Here is a 25693-nt window from a genome sequence, read left to right on the forward strand (position 1 = left end):
TTGTAACAGACATCAGCTCTTCCAAGAGCAGTACATTAAATCCTGAAAAACAGTACCCAGATCCAAGCATTGTAATGACACAGCTGCAGAGGTATAATCAAGACAAAGCAGTTTGGACTACGCACTTCACCACAGATGCGAGCCATGGTCGTATTCCTGCTGCAAGTACAAAATGTGATGTCAGTAGATGGCAGTATGAAGCGCATTATGGATGAAGAGGATCAGTTTGCTGCACTCGGATTGCTGAGCTCTTTGCCACCTGGCAAAAAAACATTCTTCCTTCATGGCAACTCATTCTCAGCTTTATTATCAAAAGTAAAATCCAGCAAGACTAAATGCAGTCTGACTTACTGCTGCTATTTTTATGTTTACTGATTTTTAGGAAAGAAAACAACATAAACACAGCATCCGCCGTGACTGACAGTGAAAAGAAGAACTGCCTACACTGTAAGTCAGAAGCAAGAATGCCATGCAGGTGGATTTATCCAACCCCAAAAGAGAGCTCTGCACACAGCCAGCAGCTCCTCTTTCTTTCTTCAAAGCTATCCACTGTTTGCTGACTTGTTCAGGGTTTCTCAACTCTGTAAATGAATGCTCTCAGAACATCCAAAGCTGCTTCATCAAAGTAAGAGCACTTGGAAACCACCCAGAATTTGTGCTTGAGAAACCACCAGCTCCACGCATTGCCTTCCTCTTGCCTCAGGCTGGGAACTGGTATTGCTTCTCTGGAGTTCAGACGGACATACAAACTTCAAGCGGGACGACAGGAAGGTTCTCCATAGGAAAGAATGGACTGAAAGCCTCAAAGGGCAGAACTCCTCAGCAATGTACCCCCTACTGAGGTAGGTACACAGGCAGCTCATTACATTGCCTGCATAAACTGCACCTTCCCCACCCATGTGCACCACTCTACAGAAGGAAAAGTCAGACTTCTTCCACTTTGAGACTGATCAAAGACGAAAGCAAAAATCTACACCCCCCCAGTCAATACCTGCTACAATGCACTCAGATAAAACGTCTGAAAATAACGACCAGCTGGTTCTTAGTACATTGACCAAATTCATCCCACCAAGCACAACTGCTCCAACTGCAGCTCTTCCCTTTCGGGACTGGTTTAAAAACAAAGTATAGAATCACAAGGTTGGAAAGGACCTACAAGATCATCTAGTCCAACCGTTCTCCCATCATCACTGCTATCACAAGCTACTAAACCATATCTCATAGTTCCTCATCCAGATGCCTCTTGAACACTGTTGGCTCATGGTCAGCTGAGCATTGACTAACACCCCAGGTTCCTTTCCTCTTCACAGTCATCCAGCCACTCAGCCCCAATCCTATGGTGCAGCATGGGGTTACTGTGGCCAAAGTTCAGGACCCAGCACTTGGCTTTGTTGAACCTCATCCCATTCACCTCAGTCCAGCAATTCAGCTTATCCAGATCCCTCTGCAGGGCCTCCCTAACCTCAGGCAGACCGACACCACTTCCCAACTTGGTGTCATCTGCAAACTTACTGAGGGTACACTCAATCCCCTCATCCAGGTCATCAATAAAGATATTAAACAAGATGGGCACATCCTGGGGGACACCACTTGTAATGGGTCACCAGCTGGACTTAACTTCATTAACCACTACCTGTTGAGCATGGCCCTCCAGGCAGTTCCTTACCCAAAGAAGGGTATACCTGTCCAGGCCACAGGCAGACAGTTTCCCCTGGAGAATACTGACCATGTCAAAGGCTTTGCTGAAGTCTAAGGTAGACTATATCAACTGCCTTACCCTCATCTACCAGTCTGGTCACCCAGTCATAGAAGGAGATAAGGTTGGTCAAGCACGACCTGACCTTCATGAACCCATGCTGGCTAGGCCTGATCCCCTGGACACCACACACGTGCCGTGTGAGCTCACCCAAGATGATTTGCTCCACAACCTTCCCTGGTACCAAAAACAGGCTGACAAGCCTGTAGTCCCCTGGACCCTCCTTATGGCCCCGCTCTTCTTGTAGATGGGAGTCATATTACTGAGCTCAGAACAGAGTTCAGCTACAGTGATATGCAGGACAAAGAACAACCTTCAGAAGCAAACAGAAGGGAAGAGGTGAGGAGAGGTGACTCAAAGCACCCAGCAGCATTATTTCTGTACTTACAGCAATGGACTGGCAACATACTCTAATTTTGCTTTACTCAGTTGCCAGGGAAGTGGAAGCTAACAAAGCTCATTAACGATGATATATTTTAAGAAGCATCCACTCTAATTACTGTACATCAGCAGATTGGTCCTGTGCAACGCTTGTTTTAGTCATGAAAAGGATGGCCTACAGCTCACCAGCTCGTTATTAGAAGGAAGAACAGCATTACTTAGATTACTACTTTTATGCAGAAGAATAATAGAGTCTTACTTATATCACAATATTAGCCAGCATTCATTCAAGTTCCCCCATCTCCTAAACTAGCAGTAACTCAAAACTAAAGAGAAGCTACTTTAGAAGAATGCCACTACCTCAAATCAGGAAGTTTAATAAGCCAAAACATTAAAGGGATTCCAAATAGTGTAATTCAGCTTTCTCTTCTTTATAAATGGCTCCAGACAGTTACTCTTTAAAAAAAAAAAAAAGCATTTCCATAGCTTATTTGATGCAACATCAGTCACAGAACAGACCGTTCATATCGCATCGCCGCGTGATTTCCTAACCAAGCAACGTGACTGCACAATGTCAGCCTGGTAGCTTTCCTCTGCTCTGCTTTCCCTTGTACTGAGCACAGATGACAACAACACTTTGCAGCATTTGGAATGCTTGCTGCACAGAGCACACAGTGCTGGCACTCTGCCTGCTGCCGCTCGTGTTGGAGGGAACTCCTTGGAGCTGCAAACAGGCAAACCTGAGAGGTTTGGGGAAAGGATTTGGGGAAAGAAGAGAGACAGAAATGGTCATTTTGGCCAGCTGCAACGTGCAAGATTGCAAGTGTCATTAATACCTGGAGGTTTGCTATCAGATAGATTAACTAAGAATGAGATGGCTCCGTAGTGGCAATATGGGGGAAAAAAAACAACACTACAAGCAATCAAACCCACAGTAGTTCAGTTTCATTTCAGTCTGTGTCTTCAGACATTAAAGGTTAGCAAAAAAGTCTAAGTGAATCTAAGTGTCAGGGAGCACTGTCGGAAATGAAAAACCCAGATAACTTCCTTCTGAAACAAAGCTGTACTTCAAAACCTGTTGTTCAACACTAACTTAATTTTACAAAGGTATAAAAACACCGTGAAAATTAATGAAAAATAATACTGCTGGCTGAAATAATTCTATGGAATTTCTTCCTTTCAATCTCTCTTTCTAGTTTTTGGAGAAAGATTGAAGATTTTTTGGCTTTAGTAATCAGCTCCATTTGGGAACACCAAGAAGTGCATTTCACTTCTGAGTTGGACTCAACACAAATCCTATACAGTGCCACTGTTTTCCCAGAACTCTAAAGGCCACCTGCTGCCTACGAGGATTTTAAATCAGTTTAAGCACAAAATGCAGCTTGATATTCAGACCTTCAAGACAGCCGATGCTGCTTGTGCAAGTTTTTGGAATGTAGGAAGCAGAGCTATAGCGGTAACTGCGATGAGAGCGCTACAACAAAATAAGTATTCAAAGCTAAGGCCCTCTAAATATCTACAAAAGCCCTTAAGTCAATTCATTACTGATACAGTAAGTGACAACACTTGTGTTTGGCAGACAGTACAACTGGGAGCCCTGACAAATCTAATTAACAGCACATCAGGGGCACTTAGTTTATCCTTTATATACAGTGCCAATAGCAAACGCATAATGAGAAAAGGAGCTTAAACATTAGTAGGACTTTGCTAATTGGTCACCAAGTCCTGATTAAGCCAGGCTTCATATATAATTATTGAAGTTCCAAACAATTCATGTAGATACGCAGTCACTTCTAAACTAGATAAATATAAATAACTAAAAAGAAGCAGACAATAGAGGTACATAACCATGCTTTCCTTTAACAACTTGCTGTCTGTATAGCCCAGACACAAACATTTCAAATCTTCAAATAATTATTTTTTGAAAAGTGATCAAGTGTGAAAAATAACACAGTTTCAATTATATTACATTATGCAAATATTTGGGGTACACGTAGGCATGCCAATAGCCTTACATGTGTAAGCATTTGAACATGAAATAAATGCTGCTTGCAAATAAGAAGCTCAAGACAAAGTGCTACAAAAGCCCAGAACAAAAGATGAGAAGAGCAGCTTTCTACACGTCTGTTCATTTGCATTCACTACATCAGTAAAATGATCCTTATCTACAAAATCCTAAATGTAATTGATACTCATTACCAACTTCTGTGGGTTCTGGTTTATATCACCATATACCCAAAGACAGCAAAAGTGGTGACCTCAATAAATTTTGTTTGGCAAGCAAGCAGCAGCCTCATTTTGAGATAATGCTGCGTCCATACAAAGGTGCAGGTGCAATAGTATAACCCCTGCTATCAAGACAGGGGTAGGCTTGCAAAGGTGGAACAAACAGCACACCTACCAACAGCCTTCCCACTCTATCTTGGCTGTCTGGCTCAGCTCCAAGCCTTCAGCAAATAACTGTGTAAGACACCCTGCAGCATCAATTGAATTAGCAGAAGTGGATACACACAGCATACTAGAAGCACTGCTCCTGTGACATCTTCCAGTGACCCCACGTAGGGAGTCTCTCTGATATTCCTGGGACTTCATCTTGACTGGCAAGGGTCAACAGACATGGAAGAATCCGTGCCTGGGGTTGCTTTGTCACTGTCTTTTTTAATGCTTTTACCCCAGGAAAGGGAAATGAAAAGGTTGGGTCATTCCAGGAAGGAAGCAGCCCTCAGCAATACTTGCTACAAGCGCACCCATCAAGGCTCTGTTTTCATTTACTGCAGGACATTCGTAAAATCTAACAGTTGTGGCTAAGTGCCACAGCATACGGCAACACGGAGAGCACAAGCTGGGCAGGATATTTCATATGCTCTATGAAAATTTTACAGTACGGTGACAGTCCTTTCCAGCTTTTTCAAAACATTGTTTTATTATTTTCATTACCGAATGAAAAAATACCAAGCCACTGAGCAGAGAATACCCCTACTGAATTTATAGCTCACCTAGGAATTTACCATGGTAATAAAGCACCTCAAGGCTTACAGTCCCCACTGCCTTTTTTCCTATGCAGTGTGTGCTGACATCCTCAAGAGTTTTGCATGCAGGATTCCTGAATTTAGGCACCAACAGCCCAAGGTTATCAGTGGCACATAGCAGGTCATAAGAATTTAAACCATTATCTTCGAATACTGTTTTTCCAAATTACCTTAATAACAGCATTAAAAACACTTAAGTTTACTGTATCTGTATTTTGTACCAACTCCTTTGGCTAAACGTGAAGACATTCCCACGGTTGCATTACCCAATGCTGGAAGGTAAAATCAGCTTTAGTACACAAGGCTGCTGGTTTGGATGTAACGAACACACAGCACATAACATCGCAGCCTGGTGCAGAAACCGTAAGAGCAAGAAAAAACCTCAGAGATTAACATTACTTTTCAGAATTTAAACCTCAAAGGTGTAAAAACCTCTGGCTGGGAACTAAGCCTCTTCTCCAACTACAATAGTAAAGCCTGTTTGTGTGTTTGTTTGTTTGAGTATGGGAATAATTTCTGAAAAATACACAGTATTTCTCACTACTCAGTATTTCTATTGTTTTTATTTGACAAGTCAGGAATAAATCACACCTGATTTAGAATTAAATCAGACTGCTCTCCTTGTGAGCCTTTCCTCAGTTGTGAGGCTGCTGGTAGGGCTCAGTGTGCTGTACACACTGCAAACTGCTGCAGTACCACTGCTTTCAAGAACATGACCACATCACTGCAATCTTTTTTACACCGCTAAAATACAAATGCAGAAATCAGATTTCTGAGAATAAGAATCAAAACTATTTGAATGGTTCTGTGGGATTTAAGAAAGATGTTAAAAACAAAAAGTCCCTTTTTAATGGAACCCCTCTGACAGCACTGCACGTGAACCATCAATTTCCATTCAAATCCCATTAAAAAAAAAAAAATAATAATGTAACAGTCAAACTTGTTTTGCAATGCTTCTACTCATTGATGCCATTATTTAATGAATCACCTTGATAACATTTGCCAGAAGACATTATCTGAGCAATGCCACACAACACAGCCCAACCTCAGCAGCGGATGCAGCATCGGTGCTACTCATTTCCAGGCTCTCCTGGCCCCTCACTGCAGCTTTCCCCAGGGCCCACTAAACCTGATGCTGATGCCCACTAAACCAGATGAAGAACTGCCTGACACGAGCTCTTAGCGTGGCAAAAAGAATGTAGCTTGCAGCGTTACCCAGAAACAATGCTCAATGCCAGCAGTGCTATCACTGATCAGACCTATTCCTGGGCTAAGTCCTACAAACTCTTCTAGCAAACCCAAGGCACCAATGATTTCCAAGCACTGCTTTGAGTTCTTGAAGCACCTGCAGCACTCAACTCTCCATGGCACTCATCAGTGCCCCACTGTGGTGCTTGCAAAAAGCAGAGGTGCAGATGTACTGACTGAACTCTGCTAAGACAGGGAAATTCCAAGGGCTCAAACCTTGGGAGGGAGCTGACATGTGAAAGTATAGGATAGTTTATTTAGTGGGACACTGTGAGCTTGTAATTAAGAGACTTCTACCAGTGCCATAGGAGGATCAACTGTCACATGGAACAGTAACCAACAAACATTTGACTGGAAACTGAAATGACAGCACGGTATTATCTCACAGCAGCCTAGCTGCACCTTGCTCCTCCACCTGCACTGCTTCAAGTGCATGAAAGGCAACGTGGCTACTGAAACACTGACCTTACAGATCCCTCTCCTAGTAATGAGAAAAGGTACTTCTTGTAATGAGAGAAGTACTCCCAAGTACGTTACTGATGGAACATCTCTTGAAAAAAATAAAAAAGAAAAAGCAAGAACACTCAGACTTGGAAAAGGGGAGTGGATCCACCAGTTATGCATGTCATTTAAAAAATAGCTTAATTTCTTTTTAAGTTGCACATGCAATTCAATATAAATTGATTTATTTCCCAATCTTCTACTACACACCAACAACACAGATGCTAAAATCACTAGTTAAGACCTTGAAATAAGACTGTTACTGAGGGGAAAAAACAATCTCACATTCTTAAGATTTTGTAGCAGTGCAATCCAAAATCCCCATGCAAAACTTGGGAAGCGACTGTGAACACAGCAGAAAGCATTATCAGATCCTTCTATCAGTTGTGATGATGAATAAGCAAGGTTAGCATTCTTCAGCAGTCACTTGGGAACATATTTCAGATACACACTGATGTAGAACAGACAATAAACCATGTAGCGTAATGTAGCAAGCGACACCTACTATTAACTAGTGCTACCAACAAAAAGGATGCTTGGGAAAGAGAACTCACAGGCACCGCGCTAAATCTCCTGTCAAAAGCATCTGGATCCCACTGCAAGCAGAACAATTGCATACGGATCTTAACTCCCTCTGCTGTTCCCTCACGTCTCAGCAGAGCAGAAGAATTCATCTGGCACATTGTTCCTCACGCTGCCCAAGAAGGTCACCCATTGTTCCTAGGCCTCCTTTTCACATCTCAGGACTAAGTGGGTCACAGCCAGTGCCACGCTCCACTTCATCTTTGACTTCATTCTCAACTCACATCTCCCCACCCTTCTCCCTTAATGCCATTCACAAAAATCACAGGCCCTGAATGGATTTGCTCCGTGAGCGCCAGCTGCATGAGCTCTTCTCCTTCCCTGGGTGCTCACACCCAGCCCACGACCCACTGAATACACTGATGAGATGAACTTGGTCATCCGGGATTTCTGAGATTGAAGACTAACTTTGCCTGAAGTGTAAATCCAGACTGCAGAGCCGCCTGCATTTCTGTATCCAAATGACATCTGATCAGTTTTTCATGCATTCAAAACAGGGGGGAAAAAAATGTGCGTACACACACCTTTTCCCAGCCAAGGACAACACTGCATACATTTCCAATGTGATTTAACGGTCCCAATCTCCAACCTAATCAGTGCACAGACCTCAACTGATTTCTGGTATTTTATATATTTACATGGGTTTAGTTACTGTATTTTACATCACTTTTCACAGCCATGAAAGCATTACCATCAGCAGTGCTAAAACACCTACCCCCTGCAGCTGGCCTGCTCATCTCACAACTGCTCCTTACTGAGCTACCTACAAGCCGCTGCTTAGAGCAGGAGTCTCACAATGACTTTATGTGGAATAAACCTTAATGCTTTTATGTAAAGACAGTTTACTGTGCCGTACTGAGACGGAGAGGAAAAAAAAGCACAAGAGATTAAATTAAAAGTCAGGACAAATTAGTCCTCAAAGCCTCCTGCTGTTATTGCCACTGTCTGATACAGACCTTACTGCCATCTTCTGTAGTCTGTACCCCACCTCTCAGGAAGATCAGACAATTCCAATGACATGGTTACAACAGAAAATTACCAACCTCAAATAACACAAAAGCGATCTCAAATTAGGCCATAAATGCTCTTAAAAATAAATAAAAATACTCTGTACATCCATAGGATCTATAATGACAATTTCATTAATTAAAACCCAATACAAATTATTGTCTTCTTGAAATCAAGAGTCCACTCATTAAGCCCAAAACGCCCTATAAAAATGCCATTTTATATACAGTAATAATTTAAATATCACTTCAGCATTCAACATTAATTTCTGCAATGCTATCTCCTCTAAAACAAGTTATGTGTATATTGTACATACATGACAAACCAACATAAAGATCCCCTGCAGATCAACGCACTGTACGAGTGATTTGGTATCACATATGTGTAACTAAACAGAACCTGCTAGCTTCCCAGAATTCTAAAGCAACGTTCCCCTCTGTGTCAGCGCTGCTGCTGTTTGACAGACGTCGTCTACTGCATCAGATGCTTCAGTTCCCAGACTGTCGCACACCAGGAATAAACACGAGGATCACAAATGCATTTCATTTGTGTTCTAAGGCTCCAGTGAAGTTGATAAAACAAACAGCTTTTGCTGAAAGGAGCTGTCTCGCTTTTCCAGTAATACCAAACCAAGTACCCAGCACCAATCCAGTGCCCAACCAGTGCCACTTCTGGGAGCTCATCTTCCAGAAGATTAGATATTGCTGTGATGAGAAAAGGAGCAGAGAAAATGCGAGGGGGCAGCGGGGGTTACATCCAGCCAGGACATAGGAAGACATGGACAAAACTGTCTGTTTCAGCAGCTTCTTGTTGTTAGCTGAGAGTGAAGTCACAGAAGTTACTGCACAGCTCTGCCAAACTACAAAGAGTGTAAACAGTGCTAAAGAGAGATCCTCACATTAAATTGAAGCTTTCAGTTTTTACAAATATAATGAACTCACATCTAATTACTACAGTGTATCTTAAGGACAACTTCTGTTTACATGGCCATGGTTAACACAATCTGTCACAGAATGCAGGCAATGCTTTGTAATATTTCATTGTACCAACAGCAAGACAGTGAGATGAGGCAGAGGGTATGAGCTACAGACTGATTTCCACCTGTACCTACAGCTGCCCTCAGTCACGCTGCAGTGATTAGCTACGCTGAAAGAAGAAGTTGCCACCCCATCTCCTCTCCACTTGCTCATTACCTTCAAATCTCCCAGCATAACTGCATGTTTAGTCACTTCCTAACCCAGTTCTGTCAAAATGATTCCCGTTAGAAAATCTGTGTTTCAGCTTAACTCAGATTATTCTTGACAGAAGTTGTTTAGCCGAAGACTATAAATGCAAGTACCAGAAGATCTGAGCACATCGTAACCTTTAACGCTGGGAGAGGAAACAGCAGTGAGAGAGTGCAGACAGTCACCCCTTTCCACGCTTCTCCTGCTGCAAGAGAATCATATCCACCAGCCAAAGTCAGCATGCCCCATCACTGAAAGCTGTACATCAAGGCTGGCAACTTTCAATAAACTTACACACTACTTAATTTACTGCTTAAAATCTCAGGTTGAGGGAAAGCATCCAGAAATTCTAATCATTTGTTGCAAATAGCTGGAATGCTGTTGGATAATAAGAGTAACAGGTGGACGCTATTAAAAAATATCCAGAAAATAAAGTGAAACCAAAAGCCAAACACTCTGCTCACTTTTCATCTCAAAAGTGTCATCACCAGCAGTTCTGAAATTATTTAATTACTTCCCGTGTATTACTGATGTGAACAGTGTCTATGTTTTAACTTGTTATATGATAAATAAGGTGGAAAACAATCCACAAAAGGCAGCACCAGCTTATTGACATGTGAAATATAACACTGACAAGAACAGTACTTGTTAAAAAGATCACCTCACCTTTTGTTGACAGGCTTCTCATCCTTGTCATAGGGTCTTATGAACCACTTTCCAATTCTCACGAAGTTTTTATCCATTAAGCACCTAGAAAATAATTACATCAACAATTACTAGTTACATCCTAAGATGTAATTAAAAGCAGTATTGGAAGACAGTAAATAGAAGGAGATTAAACAGCTGGTCTTCCCTCATTCTGAAACCAATTCAGCAGCTCTGGGTTCAGAGCTCCACGTATATTCCCCACACTGGTCACAGCAGTCACCATGCAGTCCCATGACACAGGCACTAATGCAGATATTCACACGCACATTCTGCCCTCCTCTTTGACTGAATCTCTTCCACACCATCCTTTTTTGGCTGAATGATGCACTGCCTTATTTTTCAACCCCCCCCATCTTGAATAAAGGCCATTTGCAGAACGTGTTCTTTTCTATACTGCGTTTCTCTGAGACTCCATGACAAAGAACACACATTCCTGTATGTGTCACACAAAAATGACAGTATAAACTAGTAACGGAATACAAATGACAGGAAATTACGTTAACCCAAAATTAACAATGAACCATTTTCTATTCACAAGATCCACAGCATTATTTCAGGTCTTGTAGCTATGATAGTGTTTCCTCTCTCAGAAAACCTCTCTGCAGCAAAACATACTGCCAGGAATGGTGGACTCTGTGGCTTTGAAAAAAGCGGGGAGAATCCAAAGTGATGAATAATCAGTTTAGGCTGATGAGCTGAAGATGCGCTTGATGACTTTCTACGTCCACCTGTACCAATAAATCCCACATGCAATATGCCAAAACAACTTAAATACACTTTGTGCATTAATCATGACAAGTTTTGGAAACAAGAAACTGGTTGATTGCTGCTAGAGGTTCATATCATACCCGTTTTACAAATTACAGGCAATATACAAGCTTTCTGTTTGTGTTTCACACCCAAATAGCATTCCATTCACTGGATGGAAGAAGGACACCTCTCCATTCTTCAGAGCTCTCCAGCCATTTATCTCTCTTGCAGTTGTTACAGACGAACCAAAAGGAATCACACCACGTGATCCAAGAAAGCACATTCTTCCAAACTTAGAAAAACTGTGTTGTATATTTTAAATGCACACTTAAACAGATAGGAAATGGAACAATGTAGTTGCCAGCCTGTTCCTAATTCTTTTGTATAAACTTAGCAGGGTTTGCAGAAATTAAAACCGTGCTGAAGAATATTCTAACTACACCATTTCTCTATTCGAGTAAAAATAATCCACTCCAATCAAGTATTTCAATATCCGAAACTGAATTTGGAAGCTAAACCACCGAAGATCTAATGACATTGCTCTTGTGCTGGCAGAAAAGAAGAAATTCTTCAGTGTTTCCCTAGGAAAGAGCTGCTGTCTGAAAGCCTTTCGCTGTCAGCACACTTCATAAAAACAAAGGAAGTAGGGTTTATATCAGATGCCTAAAGAAAAGAATCTTTACTAGTAAGAATTTTAACCCCCCCCCCCCCCCCAATAGACTTTTCATGCCACATGATCATGTCTCTAGACAGCAGGCTTAACTGCCTCAAGCGAATGCTAATTTCCCAGAAAGGAGACTTCATGGGCAAAGTTGGCCTTAAAAATGAGCCATCCCTCACACACGCTGAGCTGAATCTCACCTTGTTCAAGTCATAATCCGATATGAAGCGCAAAGCGTGATTGCAGAGACACAGATCTCAAAGATTTGGCCAAGTGAACAATTAATGACAGCACTGAATTAGGTTTTGCTCCATAAGCACCCAGCAGTAACTGGAGCCCTTAGCACTAAGCCATAACAATGAACTTGAGTAAAAAAAATGCTGGTCATAAACCCAGATAAGTATACACTTAAAGGCAGTTATTTAATCACATGGAAACATAAAATACTCTGAACTCTCTGGCTTGCTCCTCTCGTTAAGACTGAGTGCTATTTTCTTCTCAAGCAGCACAGCTATTAAAACACCACACTGCCACTTGACCTCCTGTATTTCTGACTTTACTTTTGTAAAATAAAATGATCCGATGAGGGCATACAAACGATTATAAAACAGCACTGAATAATAGTATATAGTACCAGTATTATCTCCTCAGATCTTCTCAACATTTTCTGAGCAGGAAGGCAGCGAGCTGCTGGGGACAGCAGGCAGTACCGTTATGCCACCCCAGGGCTATGGAGCTTCAGGGCAGGCTGACAGCAGCCTGCAGTGCTTCTGCACACTCTAACATAGCCAACAGAGGCTCAGCTCTGGGGATCATTATTTGTATTTCCTGCTGATCAATGGGAGCTTCTGATCGATAAACTGGGTACTTAAGAAACAAAAATAAAGCCTCCTCCCCTTCCTGATCTCGTCCTCCTCCCAGCCTTGCACAGCCCCAAGGGCCACACCTTCACCTGGGCACAAAGCTCACAATCTGTGCCTTGGTTTATTTATTCAGGCTGGAAGTAAGATAGCTAATAGATAGATAGATATTTGGTCATCCATCCCTGCAGTCACCTTGACAACAGGTGCATTATAAATCTTACAACTAACGGCCTCTGGCCCAGACCAGAGCAGGCTGCACAAGGAACAGGTCACCATGCTGAGCCCCAGCCCCCTGGAGTCTCCTTCTGTGGAGATATTCAAGACCTGACTGGACACTTACTGATGTGACCTATTGTAGGGGATCTAGTTTAGCAGGAGAGGTGGATTTGATGTTCTCTTGAGGTCCTTCCCAACCCCTGTGCTTCTGTGAGCAGCTGCAGCCCATGGAGAGGCGCATGACAGCCTCAGCCATTGGGTAAGAGACTAAGTCTGGGACTCCAGGGCACCCATAGATGCTCCAAGAAGCACCCAAGGGCATGTGCTGACCAACAGAATGCCAACAACCACTGCTGAAAGAAACAGTGCCCCAGGGATGTTCTCTCAGCTGAAACAGAAAAGATATTACTAGATAGATAGAAATATAAATGATATTACTCTGCCAACCCCTCTCAGTACAGTCTGTTGCTGCTGCTGATGTTTTCTTCATACATACTACTCCACGAGCTTCAAGTGTTGCAAGAAATAAGAACATCCATTAAGAGCCCAACTTTAAAGACTGCAGGATGGGTACCTGAGATCAATAAGCATGTGTAAAATGCATTTTTCACTCCGCAAAATGACAACAACAGAACTAGCGACCATTCCAAACTGAGAACGGAATTCCTGTGATTTTATTCACTGGTTTTTATTTGCTTTAAGCAGTCTGCTACTTATATTAAAATCCCCCAAAAGAGCAATGAAACAGGAAATAAGAAGTACAACGTCTGGTCCCTGTACCTGTGTATGCTCATAGGAGTTAACGTGCTATGGGCACAAACAGGTACTGATCTCCAAGGGGACACTGTTACTATGCTCATGGAAACACAGCCTCAGGAACATAATGCAAATCTGATTACTAGTAAGCAGATCAAAGCAAACAGGATGCTAAACGAGACAAGATGAAAGTGTTTTCAATTAGCTTACTTTCTGAGAAAAAGATGTCTTGCTACATCCTGCAAATAAACTATAACACAGTGGTACAAGAAAGATGCATTCTATTCTATTCTATTATTCAAAAAGTGTGGGGGAAAGTTTAATGACGCTTAAACCTGAGATCTAAAAATACATAAAAAGAACTGAAATATAACATAGGAAGATGGTGAAGACCTGAGGAACTGCAGCATCAGAGAAGGAATGAAATGCACAAGTCTAGCAGCAGTGTCATGAAGGACTAACAAAGAAGCTTGTCTTCAGCATGCTTAAGAGCTGCTAGCTGGCTTAAGGGAAAAAAAGCTTCAAGTATCCTAATTAATCACAGAATAACTGTAGCCAAACTATATACATATAATGACGACAAAAGAAAGCAATGCTAGATTCACACTAGGGCAGTCAGAACTCTGTAACTGCCCTCCAAATATTGTGTACAAATTGAGCCAAGTGGTAACATGCATGTCATTAGGATGACTGGAAGAACGGAGTTAGGGTCTTTTAGTAACAGCTGTTAAGATGTGTACTATTTAATCTCAAAGGGGTTAGGGGTCAGATATAATTATACTCTGTAAGCACTCCTCTCTATAAACTTTTTAACCTTTTGAAACAGCTCCCCAGCATGAACACAAGCAGACAAATATATTGATGTTACTTGTTGTACAAGTATTTAGTCTGCACAGCCCTTTATGATGTATTACCAGACTAATTGACTTCAGAAATTCATTTCTCTCACATTTTTGCAGTGAACTTCTACTTCTAAAAAAATCGATGTTAAGATCGATAATATAAATGGTACATAAATATCCTGAATTTTGTTCAATGTAAAAATGAAACATTCAAATGCAATAAAGTGTTTCTTACCTTTCCAGAAGGTTATGAATCGCTTTGAAGAGCAGGGTCCTACACTCATAGGAAAGACCATTCTCCCACAGTCCTTCTTCCACCACTACAAAACAAACAAACATCAACATGCTCAGAACAGAGGACAGACATTTGCACTAAACATAACTCCAATTCCCCATAGCAGCATGTTTTGTGAAGTTATTTCAACCACTGACACTGTGCCAAAGGACATGTAAACGTTACTAGCTAAAGACAACAACTTTGAATTTAAATGGTGGGGGAAAAATAAAACAACAAAGCCAACAAAACTCCATAAAAGCAAACACATTTGTTGGTAGGAAAGGATTCAATATTAAAAGCAGGGGGTGAAGAACTTATGACCATACTGTGCCACAACTGCCGACAGATCCTTTGGAATTTCTGTGCTGATGCAGACAACAAGAAACGAAGTGAATCATTAAAGGTTTTAAAATCTATTTACACAACTTAAAAGCATTGAAGAACTCTACTGAACTTTCACTGTCAAGCTCAAGTGAGGTTCCTCCACTCCAGTGACTGATAATATTGCAGTGAAAATGCACAGCAGTTTTTTCTTCCAGACTAAAATCTGAAAACTTGATCTCACAATTGCAGAGATTTATGGGAGTAGAAAACACTACAGATATCTCACAGGTGAGCGCAGCATAAACTACTCACTGGAATGAGAACGTGAAGGATTCACAAACCTCAGTAATACCTGCTGCCCTTATGGCAGTGCTGCTGAATTCTAGACCTACCAAGAGTAAAAGGCAATCTGTACCAGGATCTGCACCTCCTGGCTGCAAAAAGATTTAACCTCTGTCAGAGTAAATGCAAACTGTGAAATAACCTTGTCAAGGAAAGTGGATTTGTTATTTGAGTTCTGTCATCTCAACTGATTAGGAATGCCCTGTCCATCGTTTGAAATGCAGAGAAAATTTGGCAACACGATAAGAACTGAATTCTTAACGGCCCTCCTTGGCCAACTGAAAGGATGGAACTTTCCAACAACACGTCTACCATGCAGAGATTATCATCTACCTACAGCTTACTCTAAACTTTTTCCTCTATAAAAGCTATTAGTATTGCCAACAGTCTCCAAACTGCAGCTTCCAAGCCCCCAAACACATCAACGTTCAGTATTCTGCTTCTCACAGTAACCTTAAGGTACGTGGCTGCGAACATGGGATGTTATGATACGCGCATGTTGGTAACGGCATCTCTCACCTTGTACAGACCGAACACCTTAGCACCCATGTCACCCTACTGAACACTGCACCCCAAAACTAAACCACTCTGAAGTACACCAGCTAAGAAATTACGTGCTAAAGTATGAGAGATACCACAATCTGATTTCACTTCTACGCAAATCCATGTTTCAATAAAGTTCAGTACAACAAACTTACTATTACACAGCACTGGGCAGCGCTCAAATTTCACACTAATCCCATCAGAGCATCAGTGCCAAAAACAAGTTCTGTATCTGCATTAAAAACCTCAAGCAAAATGATAGACCTGAATGCACTCCATACTTTCCCAGGGAACTTCTTGCAGCCAGTTCTGATGTTCCCAATCATGGATCACTATCCCTCTTTTTTTTTTTTTCTTTTCCAGTCCCAGGTACACACAACAGACTGAATGGGACTCAAAGAATAGCTCTTTCCACCTCTCAAAACTGCTTCCTAATAGTTGAATTTTGCCATTGTCTCCAGAAGAAATAAGACCAGATCGTACTGCTTTGTGCTTTACGAGATAAAACTGACACAACTCTACAGAACACTGCTAGCAATTCACAAGGTGCTTGACATTACTGGTGTTCTCTTTGCCCCATTAGCTGTGCCTGCTACAGCTTTTCTGCAGCCCTGCTCCTCTTCCATCACCTCTCTTCACACAGTGACCCAGCTGTGCTCCTGTTACACTATGCTCAGGAGAAGGTCTGGCTGTGCAGGGCAGCAGACGTCATAGTTTTTCACTCAGTGTGGTGACACACTAGAACAGGTTGCCCAAGGAGGCTGTGGATGCCTCATCCCTGGAGGCATTCAAGGTCAGGCTGGATGTGGCTCTGGGTAGCTTGGTCTGGTGGCTGGCAACCATGCACATAGCAGGGGGCTGGAACTGGATGATCTTTGTGGTCCTTTACAACCCAGGATGTTCTATGATGTCGTTATAGACACTTTCCTATATAATAAAAGGTGGCCAGGGGGATCAGATCTGCAGCGTGGCACTTTCCTGCACTCCAGCTTCCTGATTCACTCTTCATCACACAAAGCCTTAAATAACTGCAACAGATCACAACTCCAAATTGCGAATGGAGAGCGGTGATAAGCTTGGCAAAGTGCGATGGCTTTCACAATCTGCACCATTTGCAAGGTTTCTCACGCTGTAACAATATATTTAGATTTTAGCAGTTGAATATTTTAAATTCCTTACACAGATTGAAGACTGGGAAATAATTGTTGCTGTCTGTCTACACAATGATTTGTAAGTAAGGCTCTTGAGCCTGCTTTCAACCTGAGTCCCCAGGACTCTTTCAGCGCTGCATGGCAGCGTTCTCAGGCCCACGGCTACAGAAAGCAGGTGCTGTACCAGTCCAGAAACATATCTGCACCAAACACCCATATCCAGTCTTAAACATACATTCTGTTATTAGAGCAGAAAAATTTCTCTTCAGAGGCAGCCAATATGACACTACACAACAGCTGTGAAAGCCATCTTATATAGAAATTAAAAAGAAATTAGGGCAGGAGCCAAGCAAAGACTGGGTAAGAGAAAAAGCACAAGAGAGCAGGTGCCTACTGCCCTGCTGCTTCTGCCATGGACATGAGGGTTTGCAGAAGCAGCAACAAAACTGCCCAATAGTTGCTTTAGAAGGCAGTGCCAGGCAGGTGGAACCAAGCAGTCTCTAATGGCTTTGTGTTGCTCCTTCCAACTCCAATAACTAACGTGGTCACCACCTTAAACATTCCATTTCTTCAATAGCTTTAAAAATACCAGAGCATCAGAACAATAGCTAGTGTCCAGTCCTCACAATAGCATAAAATTACCTCCTTATTACAGGATTAAATATCTACACTGTTCTTAGAGTCTACACTACCTGGGTATATAAAGCCATTGCTGAACTATCTGTTACACAGATAAGCAATTGCAGCATGTGTTTGTTTGAAGTGAAATAAGTTCCCAAAATAAACAACTAAATCTATAGCTAAATCTATTATTACTCAGTCTCTAAAAATCCGGATTCTGAGGAAAAAATAAAAGATACTACGATGCTATCTCTGCCATTTACTTGATGTCTATAAACTGCCCCTACTATATCGTTCTCACCATACACTCTTAGAATTCAGCAGAGATAAAACGCTAAAGAAGCATATGGATCCTAAGAGAAGTGTGAATTTTTCAGCTTCTTAAAAGAAGTGTTTTGAGATAGCCTGTTTCCTACCAGAACATTCTGTTCGTATCCAAAGAGGCCTCATTGCTGCAATCCACAAAAGCAAGGAAAGTGAAAAGGTAAACAGCCGTTAGACCTCGGCATAGGAAAGTTGAATCTTTTGTGATGCTTTATTAACTGTTACAATGGCAAAAAATAATTCTGTGCAAACTGACAGGGCGCTGTGAAGGAAGAAGAAAAGCTCCAGCAGGGCACCTGCTGATCCCCATCCTCCAAGGCACAAGTGCTTACAGGAAGGTCAGAAACCTCCCTCCTATACCCGAAAGAAAACAGGACGCACTGCTTCCCAAACGCAAACAGAGTCCCATAGAGAACAAACTTCTCATTTTCTCATTACCAAGACATTAACAACAAAACCCAAACAGCAACAAGGCACATCTGACATTCATTGTAAGGGATGATGATTGAGCTGCTCAATATCTGCCACTCGGCGCAGAAGGGCAATTCATCAGCAATCTTCACGTAACGCTCTTAAATATGTTTGTTATCATTTTTTAATCATTTTGTTTCCATTAGCTCCAAAAATGAACGGGACATTTGTTCTGATGTTCAGATATCAAATTAAAAGCAACTGCGGTGATTTAGACTCACATTGTAAATATATAATTTAAGCATATATTAATGAGCAACTTAGCGCGTTTGGAGCCTTTTATTTTCAGACTCCAGACATTAATGTCTTCAAAGCGTCCAGTGACTTTTCTGAAGCCAGCCACGCTCTCAAAAAAGAGCCATTATAAAAATTTCAAGGAGAAAAGTCACAGCAAAATATCAAAGCAAATACTTCAATAATTTTAGGTCTCCCAGCAGAGACACTGCAAAGATAATAAGATCTCTGTTCTGCTTCAGTGACCAAACTGACATATTTTACTTAAAAGAAACAGAGGAAGGAAGGAGAAAAAGCAAGTTGAGGCTGCGCTGGCACGGCACAGATAGTTATACCTTTAAGAAACTCAGCCACCCACATTTTAATAATTCAGGTCACACCGCCTTATGCAGTTTAAAAGTAGAATTAGTTTCAAAGAACACATATTTCCTCAGAGCTATGTTACATATTTCCTTTTAATGTATCGTATTGCAGCAACAGCTGAAACGAACGTCTAGACATCAAAAACAGCCTTTATTCCCACCTACTGCTTTTTTACCTCAGGCATCAAAACTAATGAAACCTATTATCCAGAACACTGAGCTCAGTAACCACATTGGCCACTGCAAATATGAAAAAACACTCTGGGACAGGGCCAGTTATTCAGCCATTAAAATTACTGAAAATCAATTTCTTGCTGCATGCTGCAGAAATACTGATAGATTAAAGCAGGACGCATGGGACAAGGAGATTACTTGGAGGGAAGATTACGGTGTCAAACTGCTGAGGACAGGGAGTTACTCGGCTACTTGGGATTCCTATTCAGAGCACTGCCCGCTCCCTGGTACTCTCTGGTATTTTATCTGAGCATCATCAAGTATGAAAAGCGTGGCTCTTCTCCCACACGTGGACGTAGTTGCCAAACAATTCAAACAAAATCAGAAATTCAATTACTAAAACCAAGCATTTCATTTTTCATTTTAATTCTTATTAACTGTGATCTTCAAACAGTATTTCAAAGAGCAACCAGCATTTCTTCTAAAGAATTGAGTTGAAAGAGTAACAGAGCGATGCAATTGTACATTAATTCTGAAAAACTGTATTACTCCCATAAAAATCCAATTAAATGCAATGCTATTGATTGATCATTGTTATACTGCCATTGATCACCTTGTAAAATCTGTGTCTGAAGTCATTAGAGATTAAATTGACTTATAGCTAAATCAGATTCAACCCACTTAGAGATCTAATTTCCTCGCGCTGCTTATGATCGTAGGGAAATTGTACTGCTTACTCCGACAGAACGGGGAATCCATCTTGGCACAGCCTGCAGTCAATTCATCAGCCAAAGAGAACCAACAGAGATGAAATGCTCGCTACAATGATCCATTTGTCTTAATCTATTTACAAACAGAACTTATCAGGGGCTCTGTGAATACACGGGGTCCATCCAAGGAGTGCTCAAGACTGGAGGTGCCAGCCAGGCATCCATAACCACATGAGCACTGCCCTGCAGCCCCAAGGAGAAGGGAACACCAGCGGGAGCTGCTGCTCACACACAGCCCAACTATGCAATGTTACAGCCCACAAGTTGCTGTGTAAAAATGAGAATTTTCTAGCAGAGCCAATGACCACAAAAAGAAAATCAGTGCAACAGTTGCTGGATATGACAGGAATACTACGGCGTTTTAGCTGTTGCACACTGAAACAGGAATTAGCATAATAACTCTCTGTTGAAAAAAAAAACAAAACAAAAAACAAACAGATGGTAGGTAAGTATCTGCACTTAGTGTTAGTGCTACTTCAAAGCGGCACTTTCTTCATTTCCCCATCACTTTTTTTTAACAAGCTATTGATTAAATCTTAAATCATCCCCTTCTCCTCTCCCACACTCACACGTTCCTCCATGACTTGCATGGTCTTCTCTGCTTTTGTTTAGTCAGACATCACAGACCAGATATTTAGGGGATGCTGAGCATCATGGTTACCAATGTGCTGTTCCACAGCCCCAGGAGCAAACTGCACCCCTAGGATGCCCAGCACCTCCTGGTCCTAGAGAAGGTCATTTCTAAATACTCTAAAATGAAGGCCAATATCCAACTCCTCCAAAACCAAAGTTACGATCCATGAAGTCACTATAAACATTTCAGTTTTCCATGTAGGAATGAAAAACGAGTTGTGCAGCTCACTTCAGAGACGTGCTTCCAAACAGAATAGTTCCATTAGCTGTGTGGTTTTGCTTTGGATGCCTTTTACAGTCACCAGTGCTATCCCAAGAAAGAGCACAAGGAACATAAACAGGGCACAATTTTTAAGCTGCTTACACTGTTCAGTGTAAAACCTGCACTCACACTCAATAAAACCCCACCAAATCCCTGATCTAAAAGGTGTTGTTTACTCCCTCCCCCTTTTTTTATTTTGGGTAGTTTAACTTTCAAACTACCTCATATTTGTCATAAAGGCGGTTTTTTTAGAGACAAAAAGCCAAAACCCAATTCCCAACCTGACCACAGGGAAGATGGCCTACAAGGACAGAGGGATGTCTGGTGCCCTGGCTGTGGGTGTCATATACACACTAATAGAATCTCCAAGGTTGAAAAAGACTTCTAAGATCAACCAGTTTAACCATCCACCTAGCACCAATATTTCCCTCTAAACTACATCTCAGTACAACACCTAAACACTTCTCAAACACCTCCAGGGATAATGACTCCACCACCTTCCTGGGCAGCCCATCCCATTACCTGACCGCTCGCTGGTTCTGGGCAGCTTCCCACATTTCCTCCCATATCTCTGAACACTTTCCATTACATCTTACTTCCCTCTGCAGTATTTTATCACAAGATAATTAAAAAGCAGTTTTCTCAGAGAATCCTAGAAGCAAGCCAAAGGAACCTCCCAGAGAGCCAGCTCTACACCCTCCAAATCTCTCATTTTCTTCTTCCTTTGCTCCCATTTTCTTCTTCCTTTGCTCCCATTTTCAGTGACTTCCAGCAGCCCTCATTCCCCAAACAGGCTGCAACTCCCCCACGTCTGCCTTTTGATCTTTTCAGGTTCAAAGAAAATAAAACTACCAAATTATATCTGCATCAGTGAACCCTTCCTCCCTGCACTGTTCAAACAGAATGGGGGGCTTTCTTTCTTCTCAAGATATTTTTACCCTGCCCGTACACCTGGCACGGGGACTCTGCTGGATGCAAGAGCAGCACAAGGATAGGGGAGCTGCAGAAGGGGCAAGCACCTGCACAAGAAAGCCAAGGTGTTCCTAGAAAAAAAATGGTTCATGTTAATCTCTGCCTGGACAGGGAAAGGAACCACAAGCCTGCCCATCCCCACAAAGTCACTGCACAGCTCAAGCCACAGGATCCCATTTGGAACCACAGCCCTGACAAACCTGGTTGGACTGAGTGATCCTGTGGGTCTTTTTCAACCTTGGTGATTCTATGAAACACAGACCCCTCCCCATCCTGCATATATGCCTCCCCATGCAACACCTCCCCATCCAGCTCTCCTAGGCACAACCCCATCAGTGTTCCTAGGCACCCCGCAGCCAGTGCCATCCATAGGGTCCACAAAGGGCTGCCCCTGGTTGAGGGCACTGCACTCATGGCCACAAGGACACAGAAGTACAAGATGCCGGGCAAAGATGGAGAGAGCACACAGCAACTTCATGCAGCCTTTCAGATCTTACACATCACTGGGGCTCAGGCATTACTGCACAACTACTGCATGTGCAGACAGGAAAAATATCATTGCCCTTAAGGAAGTCGGCTTGCTGCTGAAGTTTATTTTCAGCTTTACAACATGCTTATAAGCTGCCACAGTCTTTAACTGATAATTTACAGTTAAGGAAAGAAAAACAGGGAAGTCTCAATGAAAGCAGCAGTGCTGGGTGCTCCTCCTGCTGTCTGTACCACTGTGACATTCCCATCCTGGCTGCATGCTTTTATTTAACCAGTATGAGGATTTCAATTATCCAAAATCTGAGTTCATTCTTTTGCATAAAAATTGAAGTTGTGCCCATTTTCTTCCCATTTCACACCTCCTGCAATAGCTGAACTACTTACAGCCTGTATTACTATTTCCTTTCTCTTCCTTTATGCTTTTAATCTGATGCTAATAGATCTTACAGAAAAGACTTTCCAATGGAAGTTGTAACACCATGCTATTAGAAAACTAGACTTTGATTTAATTAAGGAATACTGGAGACTATTATAAGGTATCTTCCCATTCTAATGGCAATTCAAGTCATGTAGACACATAACGGATGGCTGCAGGAGCGAACTGCAGCACGAATCCCATAACACAGAACATCCATGCTAAGCCTTCCTCCTATTTTCAAAACTAGTTGCTCAAACATCTGCTTCTTGCTTACACACCACTTGAAAACAATGTTTTGAAGCTTATTTTGCTGTTTTTCCTACCTAGCTTCTGGAGCTCACTATAATGCTCCACACAGTGAAGTATGAAATTGGCTTTCAAATTTGTTTACTGAAAAATGTGAAGGAGAAGTTGAAGCAATTGCACTTGAAAAAAAAACCCACAGCCAAGCAAAGAGCAAAGCAAGAGCAGCACATCTCCAGAACTCTGCCCAGCCCTCCCAAGTACACCAGCAGAAAGTAATTGAAAACGATAAGTGAGAATAAATGTAGCCCTGCTGGCACTGCCTGTGGTTGTTGTTTTGTTCATTTGTTTGAAGAAGCAAAACCAAGCAATAGGTTTAGCTATAATCTCTGTGCATACTTGAGGAGCAGCAGTCTAATTCAGCCATATATAGCCCAGCAGCACTGTGAGGATGTACTGCTCAGATACGATGCTGTCCTGTAGTGCACCTCCAGAACCAACTGTAAGGAATACGTGCATATTTCTGTTCTGAAACAGAAAGGATTACAGGAAAACAAAACCAAAGTGGCATAACTTAGTTCCAATGCAGTACAAAGCACTGTAGATAGGAAAAAAAACCACGACTGAAATTACTGTAGTTTGAAGTCATTCTTGGAAACAAACAGATCTGTAGAAATACACACAATTACAAACTAAGCATCAAGATTTTACAGACCACCTGAGCCCGCCAGACTGTCACAGCCAGTCAGACTGAGCAGGTAACTTATTTAACAATGACTTATTTGTAGGCAGGTGTGTCCTATGAAGATCTCTGCAACTTGTACAGGAGTTGAGGAAGGTGCCTCAGCGAGTGCAGGTTCAAGCAGGGACTGTCAGGGAAGGAAGGAAGGAAGGGTGACCTTGGGTTCAACCTAAAGCGTGCTGCAACTTTTGACTCACTTCTGTACTTGAAACTGCTTTTTAAAAAGTCAGTTTCATTAAATTTGAGAAAACATTACAAAAAAAATTTCAATCAGATCCTTTCACAGGGATTTCCTGTATTCCTTGCTGGAGTTATTTTCCATGTTTCCATTGGAGCCATCTCCCTCACTGCTGATTCTGCAATGCAAATGTAAGATGCTGTTCACTTTACAGTCTGTTGCCATGGATATTAATGTGATGTCATAAATTGTTAAATCTTCATTGCAGAAACAAGACAAACGGGCTTGTGAGCTGTGGAGAATAGGAGCTCATCGAAGAAAGCCAACCTAAGAACAAGCAACTCCCATACAAATATCAAACAGAAAATGTATGCCTCAATTGAGAACTGAGGAATGCTTCTCTACATTAAAGACCACTACTTCACTACAGCCTACACCCATTTTGTTTTACTGGACCGCTACCTGCACAGGGGGCCTCCCAGCATCAAACACAACAGGATCTGAGCTCACCTTGTCATCATGGCTGAGAATACCTCAGATGTTTCCGAGCTCACACCTTACTGTCAGGTAGTGAGCACCCACCCAGCAATGCCTATTGAACTCCTTCCTCCTTCTCCTCTTATTCAAGCTATTTTTTGACTCGCTGATTACACTTTGTATAAAACAAGACACATTGGAAGCATGGAAATTGCAAGGACTTCACGTCTGCAAAATCGGGGTTGCACACTGCCCTTGCATTATTGCACACACGCTTCTAAATTCTTGCTCTTCAAGGACTCCAGGAACAGAGAGAAAATTTGTCTTTGCTTTATTAAGGTAGCAGTTAAGATTAGAAGTTAATCTGCTTTATCTGTATATACGTGCAAAGACTGAAGGAAAGAGTAATTTAGCTCAGAGAGAAGTACAGTGCAGTACAAAGCACATCCAGACTTCACAGGCAGTTTACATCCTTTAGGATGAAGAGAAACCAGGATTTTACTCATTTTCAATTAGTCAAACCCTCGTTTAATCTTTTTCCCAAACAGTTTAGTTTTTCTCCAAGTGGTTTTGATTAAGCCAAGGCAGCCCACAGCAACTGGGGAGTAAGCATGCACTTCTGCCCATGGAGACCTGCCAGCAATACTCTACATGGGATGTAGGCCTCTCAAATGGCTCAGGACGCAGCCCACAGCCCTTCTGGTGCCACCTCAGCCCCCAGGACAGAGAAGAGCCACCCAAAGATGCAGCTGGCACTTCTGCACATTGAGCTGTTGTGCTGCCAGCCCAAGCCTACACACAGTGCTCCCTGCCCAGCTGGGAAACCCGGGGCCTCTCAGTGCCCCTTGGTTCAGACAAGAGAAGTCTCAGAACTGTCCTACTTCTCTTTAGTCTTAGGGAATATTTTATTATCCAAGCCCGTGAATTCAGTGATGAGAAACTTACTGTTGTAAAATGTTAGAGTGTTCCCACCCTCTTCAAACTTACTTGAATTCCACATGAAAATCCATACCCTTCCATTCAGATTGGCCATCCAATATTTATACCGGTTCAGAAAACAGAACAGATCTGATCCTTCACGATTTAAGATTATTTTATTTTCCCTAGTCTTATCTGTAGCTCCTGCTTTCCTGTTCAATCTAATGAGGAGCCTCAACCT

The 25693-nt window shown here is 42.0% G+C and overlaps 1 protein-coding gene across 6 annotated transcripts in view; it reads right to left on the reverse strand.

The window, feature by feature from the left end:
* MED13L (mediator complex subunit 13L) overlaps positions 1-25693 on the reverse strand; it is a 168690-nt gene that overhangs the window by 71392 nt on the left and 71605 nt on the right. For all 6 annotated transcript variants that reach the window (XM_072351113.1, XM_072351112.1, XM_072351116.1 and 3 more), the window contains 2 exons: positions 14763-14847; positions 10398-10481 (listed from right to left, as the gene is read on the reverse strand). In XM_072351113.1, the coding sequence (XP_072207214.1) occupies positions 10398-10481; positions 14763-14847 (169 nt within the window). The remainder of the gene's footprint in view (positions 1-10397; positions 10482-14762; positions 14848-25693) is intronic.

Source organism: Excalfactoria chinensis, chromosome 16, assembly GCF_039878825.1.
Source record: "Excalfactoria chinensis isolate bCotChi1 chromosome 16, bCotChi1.hap2, whole genome shotgun sequence".
NCBI lineage: Eukaryota > Metazoa > Chordata > Aves > Galliformes > Phasianidae > Excalfactoria > Excalfactoria chinensis.